The 21,285-nt window shown below is 36.8% G+C and overlaps 1 protein-coding gene across 1 annotated transcript; it reads left to right on the top strand.

Moving 5' to 3' along the window:
- Positions 1-1,073: 1,073 nt before the first annotated feature.
- LOC141436172 (death-associated inhibitor of apoptosis 2-like) lies at positions 1,074-21,075 on the top strand. The gene is made up of 11 exons (XM_074099053.1): positions 1,074-1,691; positions 3,976-4,121; positions 4,970-5,089; positions 5,952-6,171; positions 7,056-7,214; positions 7,325-7,396; positions 8,235-8,337; positions 9,261-9,405; positions 9,907-10,171; positions 11,584-11,717; positions 13,728-21,075. Exons 1-10 carry the CDS (start codon positions 1,296-1,298, stop codon positions 11,704-11,706), a joined length of 1,749 nt encoding a protein of 582 aa, XP_073955154.1. The 5' UTR covers positions 1,074-1,295; the 3' UTR covers positions 11,707-11,717; positions 13,728-21,075.
- The last annotated feature ends 210 nt before the right edge of the window (positions 21,076-21,285 follow it).

Raw genomic sequence — 21,285 nt, 5'->3', positions numbered from 1 at the left:
GTGTCCGCTTTAGGGCACGATTCACAGCAACGTTCATTGAATTATTTAATAATAATTTTACAATACTTAAATCTATCATTACCCATACATTTTTAAATCAGCCAGTTTTCAAATTTTACTCTTACATAAAACTTCTTGATATGGCAAATTTTTAGCAGCGCAAATCTAAGTTACTGAATTACTGATGGCCGCTTTCTGTTTACGGAAAGGTGCAATGTTTTTTTTTATATTTAAAGTGCTTATAATTATAACTATTATTTGTCTGCTTTTGATTCACCAAACACGGTCATTTATATATATTCTCCTTGGGATTATCCGCGATATAACACGTTTGTTTATCTGCGCACGTGCACATCTGCTCTAATGACTACTATCCCAAATAAAAGATGGCTCTACTGTGGTCATACCGTCAAGCGATTTGAGTGACAATAGTAACCGCAGAGAAGCCACTTTTTTCCCGAACCCCTTACTCTATGCTGCGCTACTTGACTAACATCTTTTTTTATCAGAGCATCACTACCATGTTGCTATCACTTCGTGTTTCGTGATAAGGTAGTAAAGTGTGAATACTTACATATTTTTTTCTGTTTATTTTATACTTAGACCTTTTTTAGAATTTTGTATGACTTATTTTTCTTGTGTAAATAATAATAAAAAAAACAATTTCTATAATTTAAATGTAGTGTTTCTTTCTCTTTCTGTCTGAATTAAACTGGAAATACACAGTTCGAATCCTGACACTGAGCACGTGACTACCTACATTTATTTGAATTTCAGCCAAGTAGCTAGCTGGCAAACCAATTTTGTCGGTAGAATCGAATCCAGCGGTTTTTTTTTCAATTCCGTGTGGCTGCGTCGGTATTTCGTAAGATGACTATTTTCCCACACGAGTATGTCATTGAAAAAAAAAAAAAGTTAAAAAATAGGATGGTATTAAGCAAAGTAGGCGCCGTGTGTACATTATTCTATTCATAAACCTAATATTTTACTATTCGCCTTGCAATCGCAAGAAAATGATCTGGCTACATTTATGAATTTTACGGCATGTCTGTCTGTTCAAGACTTTATAGTATGAAATGTCAAACCTAAGTGTCATACGTACTTATTCTATTCGTCATTCTTTCCTTTCAAGCCAATTTCAAGCTAAAAAAAAAGTCAAAGCAAATCGAGTTGTCTTTCCTCCAATAGGAAATTTAATTAGTTTTTCCGATTAAACAGTTATAAAATTGTTTTTGGCTAGTTATTATAGGGTGATAAGTGCGCAGGGTACTCTTTGTTTTTTTTTCTGTTAGAAAATGAACTCCGAGACTAATAGATTGGCCACATTTTCTAACTGGCCCCCGGAAGCTCCTGTGAATCCTATTCGGATAGCTAAGGCTGGATTCTTTTACACTGGGCAAGGGACGGAGGTGGAGTGTTTTAGTTGCGGTGGTAAGATATCGCAGTGGAACTACGGTGATCAAGCGATGTTGAGGCACCAGAGGATGCAGCCGAATTGCCGTTTCGTGGTGAATCCTGAACTGGCGGATAATGAACCACTAGACTTGGACCGAGTTTTGCCACAGCAGACCGCAACAGCGGTTCTGAATGCGGTCGATGTTTCGACATCTCCTTTAGGACCTACACCTACTGATGAAGACGAAATGTATAGGAGTGATGCACTGAGGTTGCTGTCGTTTATTAATTGGCGGGTATGTTGTATACAGATAAAAAAACGCTCTTAACAAACTTTCAATGCCCTTAATATTTAACTATATCCCTCAGTTTCGGTTATCACCATAAACCGTTAGGTTAATCCGCATCTTTCCAGCATAGGCGTATATAGAGTGGGCCCACCCAAGTATGGTCTGTTTGGCCTCTGATTCGAAATTCTATAATACTGATATCTTCATACAAAAATCCAGGCCAGCCCAAGGTATAATGGGTCTGTTGAAAATGCCACAGTTTAGGAGATATTTTGATTTTTGTAGATGTTGATGTTTAAATTTTATTTGATTCTAAGCAAGCTCAAGGCTTATGGAAAGTAGAATATTGATTGCTGCGTTAATTTTCTTTCGATAATTAATACTGGCCGTTTTGCTGTCAATTATGTAATTTTCTTCTAAAAATGTCAAAGCGCAACTGACAAATACATATTATGAGTGTAGAGTTAGAAATGAAGTAGAATTACCTGCTTAATGAAACACATGAATATCTTTTAAAATAATGAAGATATCCAAAAATAAATGCAATCAAGTAACTTAAAATTAAAAAATATTTTTGGGGTGTCTGACGTTTTCAGTTATTTAATGAACACCTTGTATAAGATTGCTCCTTCAAAGGTGTTGGATACAATATTATTAACCTTTCTCATCTTTAAGATAAGAAGGGTATTAAATCATATCAGCCCACATAAAATGTTGAATTAGTATTATTCAAGTATGAGGCAAATGCATAGTTTTTTTTTTCTTCCCACATATACCTAAAAGGTTGAGTCATCTTCTGTGTATTATTTTACCAGTTAGTAAAGCACTGCTGTTATAGTTACAATTTTTCTTAGTAAAGTAAGTCGTTTGTATTTTGTACTAGCTGTTGCCCACGGTTGTAGGTTGAAAAGTTCAGCTACCACTAAGAAATTATATGTAAAATCCAACATTTCTGAAAATTTCACTAAAATGCTCATAACTCTGAAACAAATGAAAATCGCTGGACATACATGGGGGTCGATTAGGTAGCTCCTGAGGTCCCCTACCTTTGGTCTTCGTTTGATCCACCCCCCCATATAGACCTTGTAGAGGAGAATACAGGAAAACACTATTTACACTATTGAGTCACAAAATCTTAATATTCATTAATTTTATTTATCACACAAGGAGTTCCCCGAAAATAATAATTATAATGAATTCATGTTACAAGGTGCCAAGCCTGGGAATGGCCATTGAATGAAGTATGATAAAAATAAGTTTTTCGTAAACATTGTTTTTTTTTAACATGATTATTTCACGCAAAATAGGCGCACTTAGACGTCGAGTTGCGGAAAACAGCCTGCTAATTCCTATACCTAACACAAGATTATAATTTATAATACAACAACAATGACACTGTTTATTGTAAGTACACCAAAGTAGTAAGTAATACAGAAAATAGAGGCCTTATATTGTCTAACATACTCTGAATGACAATCCTTTTCACCACTTCTTTCTGTCACATGGTATAAGACGAGGGCAGAAAGAGAAGGTAAATGCAATTGCAACCATCAGCGCATTAGACACTACGGCCTCAGGTTCTAACGTATGAAGATTATTTTCTGACTGTATTTTGTTTTTACTTTATTTCCATTGTAATATTGTGTTCCACACCTAAAAAAACTGTAAAATAAAATGAATAACATAAAAATTATTGAAAATTATCATAATATCTGTTTAAAAATAAGAAAAACTTAAGTCCATATAAAAAGCTTCAGTATCATTTTTACACATACTGCTAATTTATTTTACAGTCCATCAGTTCTAACTGCATCTATATTTAGAAGTTGTGTGTAGTAAATGATCCCTGGTTATATTCATTCAAGGATTTATACAATACAATACAATGACTCTTTATTGTACAGTCAAGTGTAAAAATATGAACTTATTCAAAGTTTCAAAAATATGTACCACAGACTCTTATTCCGACGCAATAAGGCTGTAGTAACATATTTTTGAGTGGTTTGAATAGATACCTATTTTTGCATTTGACTGTACGTACACCAGAAATGAAAATCCAGAAATGCGTGCGTGCGTGCGTGCGTGCGTGCGTGCGTGCGTGCGTGCGTGCGTGCGTGCGTGCGTGCGTGCGTGCGTGTGTGTGTGTGTGTGTGTGTGTGTGTGTGTGTGTTTGTTTGTTTGTTACTCCTTCACGCCAAAACTGCTGGAAGGATTTGGATGGATGTCAATGAAGACCACTATTATAATTTTTTTGATAAAGATTGTGTTATTGTTTATTCATATCTTTCAGGATGACTCGGTATCCATTGCATCCCTAGTGAATGCTGGTTTCTATCATGCTGGAGAAAGCCGTCTTCGATGTGCCTGGTGCGGCGGTGAGCTGTCTCCATTCAGACAATTGAGCATCTTAGAATCACCAATAGACATCCATCGAAGGTTAGAAGTTGACATTTAATTTCTATACATATTTCATTATCATCGTATCAGCCATAGGATGTCCACTGTTGGACATAGGCCTCCCCCACATACCTCCAGTTGCTTCAGTTGTTGGAAGCGGTCTGCATCCACCGTAACCCCGCGGCTTTAACCAGGTCATCCGTCCATTTCGTTGGTGGACGTCCTATGGTGCGTTCAAGTGCAAGCAATCAATTTCGTTATCATATGATAGTAACTTTTTTGATACAGGGGACTACCCATTTACTCAACTCACAGGATAAATAGATGTAGCAACCTACTACTGACTCATACTTACATCGCGATTAGTCCAGTACCTAGTAACAATGGCTTACTTTTATAATCGAGTTCGGTGTACTGTACACCAACGCCAACCTACGCCAACGTATTGATTCGGTGAAAAAATAGTTAGAAACAATATCATAGTAAGCAGAAATTGTTTCATATTGAATTGGAAAGATCCTATGTGTGGAAAAATTATCTGATGGGTTCGTAACATCGCGATAGTCAGATGATGCGATCTTGTCCATTCAATTTAGATAGTTAGATTGTTTTTTTATGTCTGTTCGTCGTTGCCTTCGCCAGCTGCAGTGAACCGACTCAATGATTGTTCTTATTTGATCGTATAATGACTGTCTGAATTCGGTAAACTTTGATTCCCATTTGAATTTGAATATTTTTTTACTGTTTAAAGACAAAGTTACTGTGAAGTAGTTTTTTTTGCTTGTCACTGAGCGCGTTTTTTTTTAAACGAAACTTCACATTTTAACACTTTTTTTGTGTCAAGTTAGCATCTAATTACTTTACGGTACCAAGTTCTTTTTCTGCAGAGCCTTCCCTCGATGTGAGTTCGTACAACGGCTACAAAACACGGGAAGGGCCGCCAACGTAGCGCCCGCAGTATCTCAACCTCAAACCCCACAAGTTGAATCTCCACATAATCCAATGTCGTGAGTATTTATGTTGTTTAATAAGACTTCTGTACAGTCGCTAACACTTTTTACTGGCCGTTGTGTATCTTGTTATGTTATGTGATAACAGTTCACAAATAATTTGTTACTCCTTATCCCTGCGAGATACTAGTTTCATTTTAGTTCCCTTTGCATCAATGATACACAGCCTTAAGATTATGCTTTATTAAACCCTTTTTAGGAATACCTAGTGGATAATATGAGTACCTGGGCGAAAACTCTTTAAAAGCGTTTTCCCAGAGAGAAGACCAAGCTAGATCGATTTGTCATCTCCGAAAACCCGGGTATGGCTCACAAGCGTTTTGCCCGTTCCAGTGTGTTATGTATGAGTTATGAATATTGCTGAATACAAACGACCCGTTTCTACTAATATAAGGATGAATACTTCACTTAATAGAGAAACTACTTGTATCAGAAGTTGACGCCAAATAGTTATCGTATGCATCAATATTCATAACACACTGGAACGGGCGGGCAAAACGCTCGTGAACCATACCCCCTACATACCAAATTTCATCGAAATCGTTGGAGCCGCTTCTGAGATCCCCGATCTATATATATATAGGTTTATATATACGAGAGATATCGACCCATAAATCTACACAAAAATTAGACCTTTCTCCGTTTGCAATAATATGATAGAAAATCAATTTAATTTGTTACAAATATGATTATATGTTAAATTAATCCTTCATAGGTAAATAATAACTAAAACTATGATGAATTTTTTAGATAGCCTGAAAAACGCTTAAACATTCTTATTTCGCTATTTCAAAATGGTTCTTGTGTTTCTACTGCAAAGCCTCGTAGTCTATTTAAGAGTTGCCTTGACTCGTTCTAGTGAAGGCGCGACGCACAACGCGCTTCTACTGTCAAGCGGGGGCATCCAGGGCTGCCAAACCCTAGGGGTGGTGCCGGTGACCGGGCGCGGGGTCCAGCACCCCTCGCTGGCCAGTCTCGCAGGCCGCTTGGCCACGTTCGCGGAGTGGCCCGCGGGCCGCCCGCAAGCGCCTCAAGCTTTGGCTGAGGCGGGGTTCTTCTTTACTGGACAGGATGATCAGGTAACCGCTTACAGAACTTTCAGCGCAAAATACAGGACAGGACAGGACAGGTGCGGGTCAGGAATGCGACGAGCCTATTTACGTGGCTGTACTTATATGAACAACATGACATCAGCGCGCGGGCAAGCGCGGATCCACCGTTGTGGGCACGATGGGCATGCCCACAACCCTAATAGACTTGTAACACTTTCACGGTCTATTGTGACCGATAGGCCAATGTCCTGATGTACGGAAAAAAGGAAATAATCAAATTCAAAAGTCGTTATGAGTCATGATTGTTGACGAGCGAGCTCGCACTCCGACTCGCACTTGACCGATTTTCGGGTGGCTGTGACCACAACTTTTTTGAGGGCTGGATCCGCGCCTGGGCGCGGGGCGGGTTATGCACGAGTGCCGCGGTGTGATCTTGTTCATATACAGCCACGTAAATAGGGCAGTCGCACTCTCGACCCGACCCGTTCCCGACCCGCTGCCATCCTGTGTGTGTTTGGCGCTATAGCCTAGCGCTTTAACTGTCATTTTGAGGATGACTTAAAACTTTGAAGGGGCTAGAAGAGGAAATTTTTTACGCCTACCTGAGATTTCAGAAGTATAAAGGATTTTAGGGCTTGGCGACATTAATTGTTCGTTTGACAGTGTCTACTTTACTTACACGAACAATACAGAATAGGCGTTGTAAGATTTTTGTGGTAAAACCAAAGATGCTAATTTTGGACACGAAAAAAGCCACCGGATTCCAGACGACAAAAATGTCTGTTTCTGAATTTCAACTGCTTCTCACCAGTCTCAGAGCTATATCGAGAATTCATCAATCGCAGTCTGTATCCCGTAGAAAATATGTCTAGAGGTATTAATTTTTAGGTTGTTATTGACGTTTGTTGCAGGTGTGCTGTTTCTACTGCGACGGCGGGCTCGGCAAATGGGAGGCGGGCGACGAGCCGTGGGCCGAGCACGCGCGCTGGTTCCCCGAGTGCGGGTTCGTGCAACTTGTGAAAGGCGCGGACTTTGTGGCGCAGCACCGGAGCGCGCCGCCGAACCCTACCGTAAGCCTACACTAATTTAACTAATTAACTACAAAGGCAAATAAACTATGGTATTTTGTGTGGTGTTCGTGATGTGCATAATATAATGTTCTATTTTGTATTTCTTGCAGTTGCCTACCGAGAGATCTATCAGCGCGAGACAGCAAAATCCACGCATTCACTTCCCTGTCTTAGAAAGTCAGGTAAAAAAAAAACTTACTCATTAAAATCTTTCTTAGGGTTCCATACCTCACGAGGAACCCTTATAGGATCACTTCGTTGTCTGTCTGTCCGTCCGTCGGTCATAGCCACTTTGCTCCGGAAATACTGGAACAATTGACCAAATGTAGGTTCAAATTTGGTACACATTATGTAAATTGGTGACCCAAAATTGAAGTATAACGTTAATAAATCCATTTCAAACATAAAGGCTAATTTTGGAAGGTAAATTATTATTTATTTTTTTGCGAAATTTTTCGCGCGTCTGCTCTTCTGCTTAAATATTTCTGCGTCTGAATAACCTCGTTTTAACTATACTTATATTATAATATATAAGTATAACTCAACTATTATATAGAACTAGCTTTTGCCCGCGACCTCGTCGGTTCGTCCGCGTGAAATTCGGTTATCGCGCGCTGTTCCCTCAAGAACTGGCATTTTTTCGTGATAAAAAGTAGCCTATGTCACTCTTTCTTTGTGTGGAATTAGATTTGAAATTTACCACGAGCTTTGCGGTGAAGGAAAACTCGTGAGGAAACCTGCACAAACCTGCGAAGCGATTCAATGGTGCGTGCGAAGTTCCCAATCCGCACTGGGCCCTCGTGGGAACTATGGCCCAAGCCCTCTTATTCTGAGAGTAGGCCTGTGCCCAGCAGTGGGACGTATATAGGCTGGGATGATGATGATAATGATGATGTCACTCTTTGTCCCATAAACTATATATCTCTATGCCAAAAATCACGTCGATCCGTTGCTCCGTTGCGGCGTGAAAGAAGGACAAACATACAAACACACTTTCACTTAATGATCAATTAATTTCAGGTCGAAGAGCATATGGAAGGTAACCCGGCGTTGGTCGCGTTAGGGGCGGGTTTAGACGCGGCGCGAGTCCGGCGCGCAATCAGGAGGCGGTTGCAGACAACTGGTAAGAAAAACATTGAAATTGCTCAGCTATTATAGCTTTATTATTATTATAATAATAGGTCACTAGCTTTTACCCGCGGCCTTAGTTGTACTGTACAATAGCTATTATGTTATTGGCTCTGTGCATGACATCAGCGCCACCTAGCGTCCGCAACTTTTCTAACTCTGTTGCTCTGACGTTTTGAAATTTCATCGCGACAATGTGACCAAAATCAAACCTATAACCATCCTATAACGTATAAATTTATAATACAAAATTACTGTGATACCGTGATTTGGGTGGACAAAAGGTTGTGAATTCATTTTGGTCATTAAAATTAAATGAGGTACTTAAGTAAAATTTATTCAAAAAATGTGTTTTATTTTCGTTATGTCCGGGTTTGTTTACTTCATGTTTAGTTGTACTTTTACTGTAAAACGAAAAGATAAAGCTATCTTATTGGTTTCTTTGAATAATAGTAAAATTATATAATTGTTCTTATATCGCTAGTTAATAAATGAAATATCGTTTTCAGATCAAAATGAGTATCATTTTGAAGACCGATTTTGTGAGTAGGTATCACTCAATATAAAATTTCAACCACAAACCGTTTCATAAGGAAAATTGTTGCTGGACATGTCCGAGATGTAAAGGAATTAAGAACAAAACAGGGACAGTGTTCAATAATTCAAGCTCGCATCATAACACAAACATCTATAACCTAAATTAGGTATTTAAAGTCTATACAAATTGCTTTGTTAATGACAGATTCATATGAGTATGACAGATGACAGAGCCAGAACTATTTCTACTTTCGGCCACCGTGAGCGCTGCGATAGATTTCATTACCCCCACCTAGTACTTCGCACCCTCCCAATAGTCGACACGTTACGCACTAGCCTATTGTGGTCTACGGGAAAATTATTCAATGACACTTGTTTCAGGTGTGGCGTACACGTCCTCAGAAGCGTTGATCGACGCAGTACTGAACGAACAGCTGAATGAGGAGAGTTGGGGCATGGCGCCCAACCAACGTTTCGCGAGAGACATACTCGCCGAAGCGCTACAAGAGTTTAATCCTGCCACTGGGTAAGTTAATAGAATTAAATTATGTTTCCAACTCAACAAGAAAAAATAGCGGTTTATTTACATAAGATTAGATAATTTATTAAATCAGTTTAAATTTTTACCCGACCACGGCAAAGCCAAAAGGAAGAGTAATGATTTAGCAGTCCTATGTAGATACGCATGTTCCATCGTAGCGTCTAGACTAGGTACTCATACAAATTACTTCTTACTGTCGACTTACCTTATCATACAATAAAATTGGCAGTGTGAATTGTGCGTTTACTTATGAACTATGTAATTATGGGAAATTTAGTCACTTTGTTGGTCTATTTCGAACTGATTCCGCAAAATCAGTCCTTATTCGTTGCCTACGTTATAAAATATAATTGGAGTTACCAATACAGAATTTCTGCCTTGTAAATTCAGTCAGTCAGTTTTTGCTGTGCGTCGATGAGTAAGGAAATTTGTTAGGACTTTCTTTATGTCCTGCATTACGTAAGGATGATATTTTTTTCCTTTCAGTGTAATCACATTATCAGAACGCGACCAAAGTCAATCAGAAGCTTCATCCCGATCTCGGACGCCTAACGAAGTCGGCCAACAGTCAAGTCTGCCTGAAATGACAGAAACAGCACACGCCGACATCTGTCAAATTGACAGCGCCAGTGACAGTTCAAACGTCAGAGAGCAGAGAGAAAGCAGTCCTGTTAAAAGACCACTGTCGTTAGAGGAGGAGAATAGACAGTTGAAGGAAGCTAGGCTGTGCAAAGTGTGTATGGATAGTGAAGTGAGTATTTTGTTACAAGCTCAAGGGCCGGTTTTACCACTCTCTGTTAAGTTCTTGTTATTTTATCCTCCTACGGCCCAGCGTATAGCTATACATAATTATATAGGACTTATGGCAATATGACATTAAACTCACTCAACATAAGTGACTTAAAAGTTAAAGTTCATTGAACAAAATTTGAAGTGGGCCGCAGGAGGTTAGTGACAGATATACCTATGTAATGCCGTTATGCCGTCTTTTTTTAACCAAAGGAAATAAACAGATATTATTTTAGAAGCCGCTTCTAGTGCTTTACTATCATAAGTTTAAAACAGAAAAAAAGAGGTAGGAAAAGAAGAGGGTGGGTTTTTTAAATCCTACCGTTACCAGAATCGTTATTTCCTAGTAGCCAAATTTCCATTGGCATTTTTTCTCAAACGCTTTTTTTCCCAACATAATTTTTTACTGAAGCTTATTTTCACAATCGCGTTTTTCCCCAATTTTAATTGACACGGAAACATAGGTAGGTTTAGGTTATGTTAAGTTTACATCGGCCCGAAAGGCCAAAAGCACACAGAAATAGCGTGGAGCTCACACGGACGCGGAGCTCCGTCGACACTGTTTTAGTGTCGATTAAAATAAAAAAAACGCGATTGTGAAAATTAGCTTCAGTAAAAACCATAGAGGGAAAAAAATCATTTGAAATAACGATTCTGGTAAATTAATCTAACCAGCCTTGCACACTACAATAACCTAGTTAGTTCTCGGTTTACGCAGTTCAGGGTCGGCTTTCCTTTCAAGGTCACATTGAGAAGGAACCACGGACTGGCTCGAAACATGTCGGGCATGCCTCGACTATTAATACGTCAGTGACCCGAATACAGATGTAGTGAATAACAACATGTGTATTAAGTAAATAGAGTACTTTATTTGAAGGGTCCACGGAAAGAACATGTCAGTCTCCTTTTTTTAAAATTTTAGAGCTCTTAAAATATAGAGCTTGCGAAGTACTATGAGTTACCATTGAATATGAATATCTGAAAATAATATAAAATATTTTTGTTTCACTGAAGGTGAAATTACATTTTTTTATTTTTCAAGAAATGGTAACCATAGTAATTGTTCGTGATGAGATGACTAACTTTCAAACCGCTATGACTCAAAAAGTTGCTTAGGTGACTAGACATGTTTGTTGTTTCCGTGGACCCTTCATTTATTTACGAGCTTGAAAATCTATCACACTGAGACGGTATAGCCTCTACGCAAAAAATGTACTTAGTATAAACAAAAATCAAATAAAAATCTACCTCGATGCGACCTTCCCCTACGGTTTCCTGATGTCAAGTACGAACGTTTCCTAGAAAATAGGATGGAATTATTCACTACATATGTATTTATTGATGGCTGTGTATCATGATAGTTTTAATTTAAAGGTGTCTGTGGTATTCCTGCCGTGCGGACACCTGGTGTCTTGCGCTCGCTGCGGCGCGGCGCTGTCGTCGTGCCCGCTGTGCCGCTCCGACGTGCGCGCGCTCGTGCGCGCTTACCTCGCGTGACGGCCCCGCAGGTCAGTACTAACCATCATCATCATCATCATCACAGCCTAATGCTGGGCAGGGCACAGACTTCTCATGCCGCATTTACACTCGCTTACAAGTCGCGAGACGAGGCGCGATGCGAGGTACGAGGTGAGAGTGTGATCAGACGCGCGCGCCTCGCCTCGCCCCTCGCAGCGCTCGCATCCGGAGCGGTTTTTGGGCACGAGTCAAAGGACCTCGCGACGAACGCGAGCTTAGTGTTTACATTCGCGCTCTCGCTTCATTCGAGTTTGAACCTTGTGCTGCGCAGGTTGTAAGCTCAAAGACAACTGAACTCGCCACGGGAGTATAAACAGGAAGCTCGTTTACCATCGATCACGCGAGCCGCGGGCTGAGATACGAGACGAGGCGCGAGGCGAGAGTGTAAATCCCGCATCAGAATGAGAGGGCTTGGGCCGTAGTTCCCACGCAAGCCCTTTGTGGATTGGGAACTTAACACACCATTGAATTGCTTCGCTGGTATGTGCAGGTTTCCTAAGGTGTTTTCCTTCACGGTAAAGCACGTGGTGAATTTCAAATGTTATTTCGAAAAACTCAAGAGGCGGGAACCCGGGTTTGATTTGAATCCAGTATTCTCTGCTTGAGAAGCCATAGCTCAGAACACTAGGCCACCACGACTTTTTTCACTAATGTCTAACCAAAACATTTTTTCACAAATGTTTCATTTGGCCGAATGCATTTTATTCTGAAACTGTAAATGTTTCAGGATTTTTATAAACATAACCTAACCCAACCTATAGAATTCTACACAATCGTCTTGAAATTAATCATAAATAGAATCATAGCTATGTAAAAAAATAATTGGGAAATGAAAGGATATCGTTCGTAATGAATGAGATTGCGGGCGCACTAGCGTTCTGGTCGGCGGTTTTTCGACAAAGTGCACGCGTCGATTATGCGGCTTGCACCATCCTGCTCTGGCAAGAAACCCTTAGTTACCCTTAGCTGAAAACATTAGTGTGCGTTCTACAAGTCGTTACAGATAGGTCATAGATAAACCACTTTAGTAGTGTCTAGTGCTGCTTCGATAATCGAATATCGATTGTCTATGTCAAGCTATCGATAATATCTTGGAACGAGGAAATACTGTTGACTCATGATTAGAGCCCGTTATCGGAGGTGCAATTTGGTAGCTTGACAGTTTTAGGGATGGATAAAAAATATTTTTAAATACTAGGTAACGTACTTAGTAACGTACTCGTAACGAAACATTTCTAAAAATGAATAGAGCTAAGATATATTGGGTTTAATTAAAGTTATTTTTATTTAGTAAAATTAAAAATGTTAATACGTCATGTTCATTTTGTCTTAGACTGTCATTATGGTAAAGAAAAATTATCGGCATTTAGTTAGTATTTTAAAATATTTTTTACCCATCCTGTCATGACTGTCATGCTACTTGATGCTACCAAATTGCACCTCCGTCCGATAACGGGGTCTACTGATGTAGGGTTGCCATACGTCAGGATTGGTCCAGACATGTCCGGATTTTTGACATTTATTACACCGTTTTTTATTAGTGAAATGATAAATTAAGTATTAACTAATCAACAAAATTAATAATACTTCTTTGAAAGCAGTTTAACATAGGATAAATTACAGGTAACAAGATCTCAATAATAAATAGCGAGCAGCTAGCGTAGTACTGCGTAATCTTTGTTACAAGAAATGTCAGGACTTTTAGGGTGATGTCAGGATTTTTAATTTTTTCATATGGCAATCCTAACTGATGATGAATTGATGAATGCTTTATTACTTGTACTCGTCAGTTGTTAATGTAATAAGTTTATGGTTAAATATAATATTTATCTACGTAAGTTTATTTCTTCGTTGTCTAGCACTCATTCTACAAGCTTTGCTTAGTTTGGGGCTGGGCCAATTGGTGTAAATTGAACCAGAACATTATTATTTATTGATAAAGCTTTGTTTTATTCATGGCACTGAACCGCCTGCTTTACGAAGGTTAAATTCGTTTACAGATGTTGCCGCTACCTTCAACTACCATCACAACCACTAAGGCCGTTGACCATATAATGCAACTATTCCGTAGTCCGTAACATATACATTTCCCTACACCTTTAAGTATAAGTATGTAATGTAAGTATAGTACATGTACGGACCGAAGACTGAATATCTCAGCGTAAATTTTCATACCTACTATCAGGCTGTTTCTATATGCTGAATGTTATATGCATCGACCATGCTAAGAGCCTGTCTCACCACTATGGTAAGTTCCTAATGTTTTATGTAACAAATATGTGATGCATACTCTGTCTATTTGCTTTAATGACGGTATTCTGGCTGGTGGAATATCGCTAGATGACGTTAATATCGTGAGGTCCGTTTGACGTTACAGTCTTGTCAAACAGACCTCACAATATTAGTGCCAAGTAGTCTTTCACAGAAATTATCATCAGGCCGGCCGCAGAACTGCCGATTCTGTTATAATTCTTTTCTATTCTGTAAGACAATTCAGTCATACTGCTGACCGGGTATTCTTCCTAACCTGGGTCGGTAGGTCGTTACGTTACGAGATAAATTTCGTATTGCATTCTAGCCTTCCAATTTGAAATCTCTTTTGTTCTATTCTAGGTAGAACTAAAACTATAATAGATTCTATTTGTCACATAGAGTTGTGACACAGGGCCTAAGTATAGAAATTGCTTCCTGGGATTTCTATCTTCAGTCCTTGGACGATACTGTACTGTAAGTGTGTGTGTGTATCTTTAATCATAATACAAATTTTTAATCAATTTGGTGTCTTAGTATGTGTGGGTCAAATCTTGCTAGTCGCATTTCACCCACTTCCAGTGGACACAACGGCTTAAAATGAAGGTTTCTTGACAGGCGAAATGTTGCTAGATGGAGGGAGTATGACGTCTGTGTGACGTAACAGTCTTGCTTGCGATTGATTCATTTAGTTGTTGAACCAATCACAAACGTAACGCAAATTTATGTCAAAGTTGACAAACCGACCTCACGATCAAACATAGCCTTAGGGAAGGCATTTTGCGGGCACGTCAGTTGATAAGTAACGTTTACAAAAAATACATTTTAATGTACGAGTATCGGTACTAAGTATTTATAAATTACCTAGTACTACATATTACCCGTTATGTCGAAATAATGTACTTAATATCAAAATTAAATCAATCTTAAATTGCCTACATAATGCGTAAAAATGTACTGGCAAAAATTAAGAAAAAATATTACCTAATTATAATATTCCCACAATGTGCCTATGTAATGTATAAAATATTTATATAATATTCAATATTACTTGTTTTATTTAAAATATATTGGCTTTAGTACATTCGGCTACGTAGGAACCTGTACCTATCGTACAGTACCTATTAATAAGTAAAGAGTTGAATACTAAGTATAAATACTTTCTACTGACAACTCGATTTTTTTTTGTAAACGTTACCAACTGACGAACCCGCAAAATGCCTGCTCTAGTGCTATGTTTGCTCACGATACTAGCGCCAACTAGTCACGGAAACGCTCATCAGCTATGCATATTAAGATTTAAAGACGAAAGAAATATAATAAACAAAATGTAAAATGATCAAAAAAAAATTTTTTTTTAATCTAAAACTTACCTATTCTGTTTAAAGTTATTAAACTGATCTTATTTTTACCAGTCTTGAGATCCAAACAAAATTCTGATTATTTGACCATTTATTACGTACATTAAAACAGAATAATGCTACAAGTCTAACACCCGATTCCAAATTTGTTTCTTTGGATTGATGTATTTCACTTAACACTGTTTAGGTGGAAGGAATTTAAATTTTCGATTATAATTTGGTTTACATCTTCAGACATGGATAAAGGTAACTTAAATTTGATCGGTAATATTTATCTATACTCAACGCCGTATTTAGATTCCAAAAAAGTTACCAAAGATGGCCGAACGTCACTGTCACAAGTGTCATTATCATTATGACGTTCCAGATGTAACCAACTCATGCACATTAATAAAAAATAGTCTTATAATATATTTTTTTTATTTACACCTTACGGGTACCGGCAATAGAAAACATAACAGGAAACAAAAAGTTAAGAATGAAAATTACCACGAGTATAGAAAGCATTCGATCAATCCAAACGTCAGGCCATACTACGAAGTGCAAAATTTGAACTTCGTAACTTGCCAACCCGCTGACGCTTATACGTCATTTATTTTAACTTTTGATACTTAACGGTAAAATTTGCACACTTTATTAAATGAAACAACGGAACTATTTAAAATTGTGTGAACTTCTATAATAAAAACATAAAAAATACGCTACTAAATGTGCATGTAGGTATTTTTAGTACATTTGTGTTCGAAATATCGAAAAACGTGTGTAATTTGACCGTTAATTCAAACCTTAAATTAAACGGAGTATAAGTTGTTTAATAAGAGAGTCAGAGAGACAATAAGATACGAACTTCGACTTTCGAATTTCTTGGTAGCCCCCCAGATGCCGAATGAAGTGACAATTGGAGATGTCATGGTGACCCTGTGGCCGCCATGTTTACCATAGTTTTCCATACGTGATTTGTTGTCAATATTTTTATGTGCATATCAAAAATATTTATAAATAGTATACCTAGTGCCATCCACGAAGACGCGTGATTTTGTCAAAATTAGCCATTAATGACATTGTAATAAGAACCACGGCACGCGTCATCGTGAATGTCTCTGACTCTACCTATACCTATGTACGCAAATTATGAGATTAATAGTATCCGAATGTTGTTTAAACCTGAATTATTACCTACCACTGTAATATAAACTTTTCTTTTCTTTTCTTATTTTTTATTTTCATAGCTTTTCTTCTACAAAGCAGTTTCAACCAAATATCTATTCTGTTGGTGAAAGTAATATTTACTTTAAATTATTTATTTATGCAGTTGCATTTAATTTTAGCTTTACAATTACATATAAATAAATTACTTATGTACATTATTTTGAAAAGTTAAAACTTACCGATGCAAAACTTTTTCATTTTATTGGCAACACATGAGTAGTTTTTTCGGAATCTATATACGGCGTTGAGTATAGTTAAACTTTTTTTGCTGAGCTAACGCTTATACCTAGTGCCATCCACGAACACGCGTGATTTTGACAAAATTAGACATTAATGACATTGTAATAAGAACCACGGCACGCGTCATCGTGAATGACTCTACCTATACCATACTTACTAATTATCTTGAATACCGAACTTCTTGATCTGATAGCACTTTTACAAAACTTTAATCCTTAACATAATAGTAAAACGGTATGCTACGAAAAGAAAACCTACCTAAACGACAACCGTGTTAGCACAAAAGCTCACTCGTCGAACGTGTGTTCAACACATAAGTTCATAAACACATTCACCAACATTTTTTTTTTAAATGCAGGCGTTTAATTTTTTGTGGTAACACGTTAAATGACTGTCTACCTACTTACCAACTAACTTAAAACTTAGGTAAACTTAGGTTTACTGCCGAAGCGTGGTTTAATTAGAAGTTAAAGTAAATATACGCTGGCATGCAAGTAAGCAGTGGGTTTTTAAAATGTGTAAATCAATTTAGACCAAGATAAGCGCTTTGCCAGTACCAATTACCCTAATTGTTATTTATTTAAACAACAGTAATACACGCATAATTATATTTATCGCGACATACATTTTGCTTAATTAAGACATTGAACAATTTAGCTTTTCAATTTTAACCCGATTTTGCCCAGTGAGCCTGTAGCCAAAGATACCTGATTGTTTTTTGTTCATAAATTATAAAAAGGCGCCTATGTGATTTTTGTCTAAAATATTATTAAGATTACTTATATTAAGTTAAATATAATTATAAACAAAATATATAACTAATATGAAATGTTACAGAACTGTGTTATAATTAATAGATGATATTAGAGTGACCCATATATTTATGTTCAGATCTAATTGAATTAGATACTGTAATTTTATAACTAAAAAAATGTTTTTAAACAAATGTAATAGCTGAATGTGAACAAGTCGATACTTACCTATAGTTTTAGTTATTTGTTTGGTTTGTTTGCGCATTGGGTTTTTTAATGGGATAACCGTGCCGCGAATGCAATAGAAAAATGAGTGAAAACTACCTACACTTACAACAGGACTGTCCAAATTATTTATGACGAATGACATTTGTTCGGATCGTGACGTAATAATTATGAAAATATTTTATGATGTCCTGTATTATACAGTGATTGAATCTGACAGTAAAGTATAAAAACGGCACCCCCTTATTTCGTGTCAATCTCATTTTTGACGTAATATATTTGATGCGCGAATGTAGCAACAATGTTCTAATTTAAACTTTACTCTCGCACTTTCTACTTTTTATATTTTTATTCTCATGTGCCAGTGTTATGTCATGTCGTTTGGCTGACCATAATAAATTTTGAACAAGCCAGTTAACTGCTTAATCAGGGAGTCGTTTCGCAAACGGTAGGTACAGTTTAATACAAAATCAGTAATAATATTATATTTGTTGAATATGACAGCTTGAACACTCCTGCTTATATAGGTCGGCTAACGCTTTGATAAATATAGTATTATTCATTGTTTGTGAATTTATAATTATTCACGTTTTATAAATAGCTGTGAGGTCTACGCCCTGAAACTGCAAAAGAAATACCTAGCTATTTTGCAAGGTGTTAAATATAATATAATGCAATAGCGATGGATCCGACGAAACAAAATAAAGATAAATTAAAGAACAGTTATGATATAATTATTTACGAACTTTAACGCCCAGCGTTTGGAAATTTTTATGATGACAGTGCTTTCATTATAGAATGGTGCGGGTGACACTTGATGCATCGTTTCGTTTTAATAATATTCCCACCTAGAATTTTACTTATATTCTCATCAAAATAAGCGTAATAATCGGATTAATGATGACATTAATTTTGATTAAGATTTTAAATTATTAGTTTTATCGACTCAAGTTTCGACACTTGCACTCTCTAGTCTGTGATATTGACAGCTGTCACCCGCACCATGCTAGAATGAAAGTACTGTACCTAAGTACATAGACTACTAAAATAAAGTATCTTTTTACGCGAACGTAAATTAATGATGGATGTAAATAAATGTTTTATTTTTTATTATTAAAGGGTTTAGCAGGCTAAGGAAGGACATGTGGCCCCTGTGAGGAATAGTTGGAATGAGGGCTATCGCGAATGAATTCGCCGCTAGTGGCGCTAGTGTAGCGTGTGGTTTGTCGTATGATAGTAGCTAATACTATTTGCAATTTATATGATGTGTGTAACTTCAAAAAAACTTGTTTAAAAAAAGCTGTCAAAAAATAAATTGTCGTTTTTTATTTTAGTTTTTCACCTATAAAATATTAATAAAATTGTAAGGTATACTCCCACTCAAACCACGTAGCTGAGATTTTGTTTCCATGCTTAAGCTGCGATGGATTAGGAGAAAAACGACCTTGATTTTTTTTTATAAAAAATACATTTTTGACATTATCTCTGTGACAGTTCAAGATAGAGGGCTGAAAGTTGGAGTGATTACTAGTAATGAGGCAACAAACAATTGTCATTTACAAATTCAACTATTCTTCACAGAGGCCACATGTCCTTCCTTAGCCTGCTAAATCCTTTATTAAAATTTAGCGTATTTATCGTACGGTATAAAAATAAAACTCTTATTATTTAACAGTACTGTTTCTTTTTAATTTCCACTAACTATTGAACGTTCTGTTTAACATTTCTTAAGGGCGTAATGTGGTTTCATTGTGATTTCATTATTCATTAACTTTGTATACGTAAAATACATAAACGAAGTAAATATGAGTAATCCATACTGATTAGATCTGTAATAATTAAAAAAATCCTATTAGGGTACATAAGTATTACCATTACAAAATACAAAATGTCTATACCTAGTTAATAAGTGTGTGTGTGTATTGTGTACGTGTTTGGGTAAGAATATGTATGATACTTTGTGGAAATGGACAAATAAATTGTTTTGAATTTATTTATTCAGGTATTAAAGTTTTCCGTAGCTTCCTTATATCTACTTTATCTTGTACATAATGTATTCTATTCTTTCAGAATTGATGCGACTAATATAAAAAATGCAAAGTAATTCTAAAATGACGAAGTTCTTTTCGCTTTTATAATAGATTATTTTTTTCCCGCAACTTTTTCTAAGTTGTCATCAAATAATGCAAATACATTTTAACTCTGAATGCGATTGAAAGTATCCATGGAACCATTGCTAAATCTAAGGCCTTTAAATTGCACATTACAAGAACATTTCCGTCTTAGTGCTCATCCATAAATTACGTCACACATCTTGATCGAAATTGGTGTGACAAATTTTATGGATGGCCCCCTCCCCCTATGAGAAAAGCAGTCGCATTGGTTGTACCTATATATTACGAGATATTTTCTTTATATCACTCGCAAGATATTTTTTATAATGTGTAAAATGCCTTACGATTGCTAGGCAACAAGAATGTGTCAAAAATGCCGAAAGGGCCGATTTGGACACTTTTTTCAGCCTAGTTCTCATTTACCAAGCGTCTGAAATGTACCTAAAGGGCGATTAAGAACTTCGTTTCATTCTGATTAATATACGCTAAAGAAATTGCCTGAACAGATAATTATAGTTTAGTTAAGTACTATTTAGGTACTGGCTTTTAGCTTTTAGTCCCGTTGTATCTAGTTGAAAGAAAATTTTATTAAAATTTCCAATTAAATTAAGATATGATATGCGATATTAGATATCACATTAATCTCAAAATAAGTACTGTTGTGTTTTAGTTCGGGATAAAATAGGTATAGACGAAAATCACGTAGTCTGGTGTAATGAATACGTAACTATGTATGAATAATAAATACCACAAGAAATGTTCCCAAAAATTATTCGAAGTGGCATGCACTATATGAATTGATCGTTAGTGATATATTGGTCCCAGTAGTATTGTGAAAGAATTACATTTAATGCTTTGTTGTTCATATGGTTAAAATGATCTAAGCTTGCCGTTCGGATTGTATAATATCCACAATAAGTAACGTAGAATTATATTGGTTTTAAACCTAAAGTTATTTTAAAGCAAACAGTGGTTTTATTTCTTATCCAATTTGTTTCATTTGTAAAGTAATAGTAGATTATTGTCGTGGCCTAGAAGTAGGCAATTGCTGGCTGAGTATGAGTATTAAACGGACGAGCTTGCGAGTCCGTTTAACTAATACGAAGCCAGCAATTGCTATTCCAGCCGAGACTAATATAAAGCTTTTCTCAAAAATGGCGAATAATTCTGAAATAGAATAAACTTTTTTTAAAAATATATTATAAAATTTAATTTTATTCCAATATTTTTCTTATGCTTTCCCGCCTTTTTTCATTAAAAATAAACTGCAGGTGTATTTTTCCACCGAAAACACCACAAGCTATTTTAGACCCAATAGAAAAAGTCCGGAGTTCCAACAAAATATCTGATACCGGCCATTAGACTTCGCTGTATACCACTTGTGCCAACATTTCCATGGCCTTTTTA

The sequence above is a fragment of the Choristoneura fumiferana genome, chromosome 16 (assembly GCF_025370935.1).
Source record: "Choristoneura fumiferana chromosome 16, NRCan_CFum_1, whole genome shotgun sequence".
Classification (NCBI taxonomy): domain Eukaryota; kingdom Metazoa; phylum Arthropoda; class Insecta; order Lepidoptera; family Tortricidae; genus Choristoneura; species Choristoneura fumiferana.
This window is presented reverse-complemented; position numbering and strand designations above follow the sequence as displayed.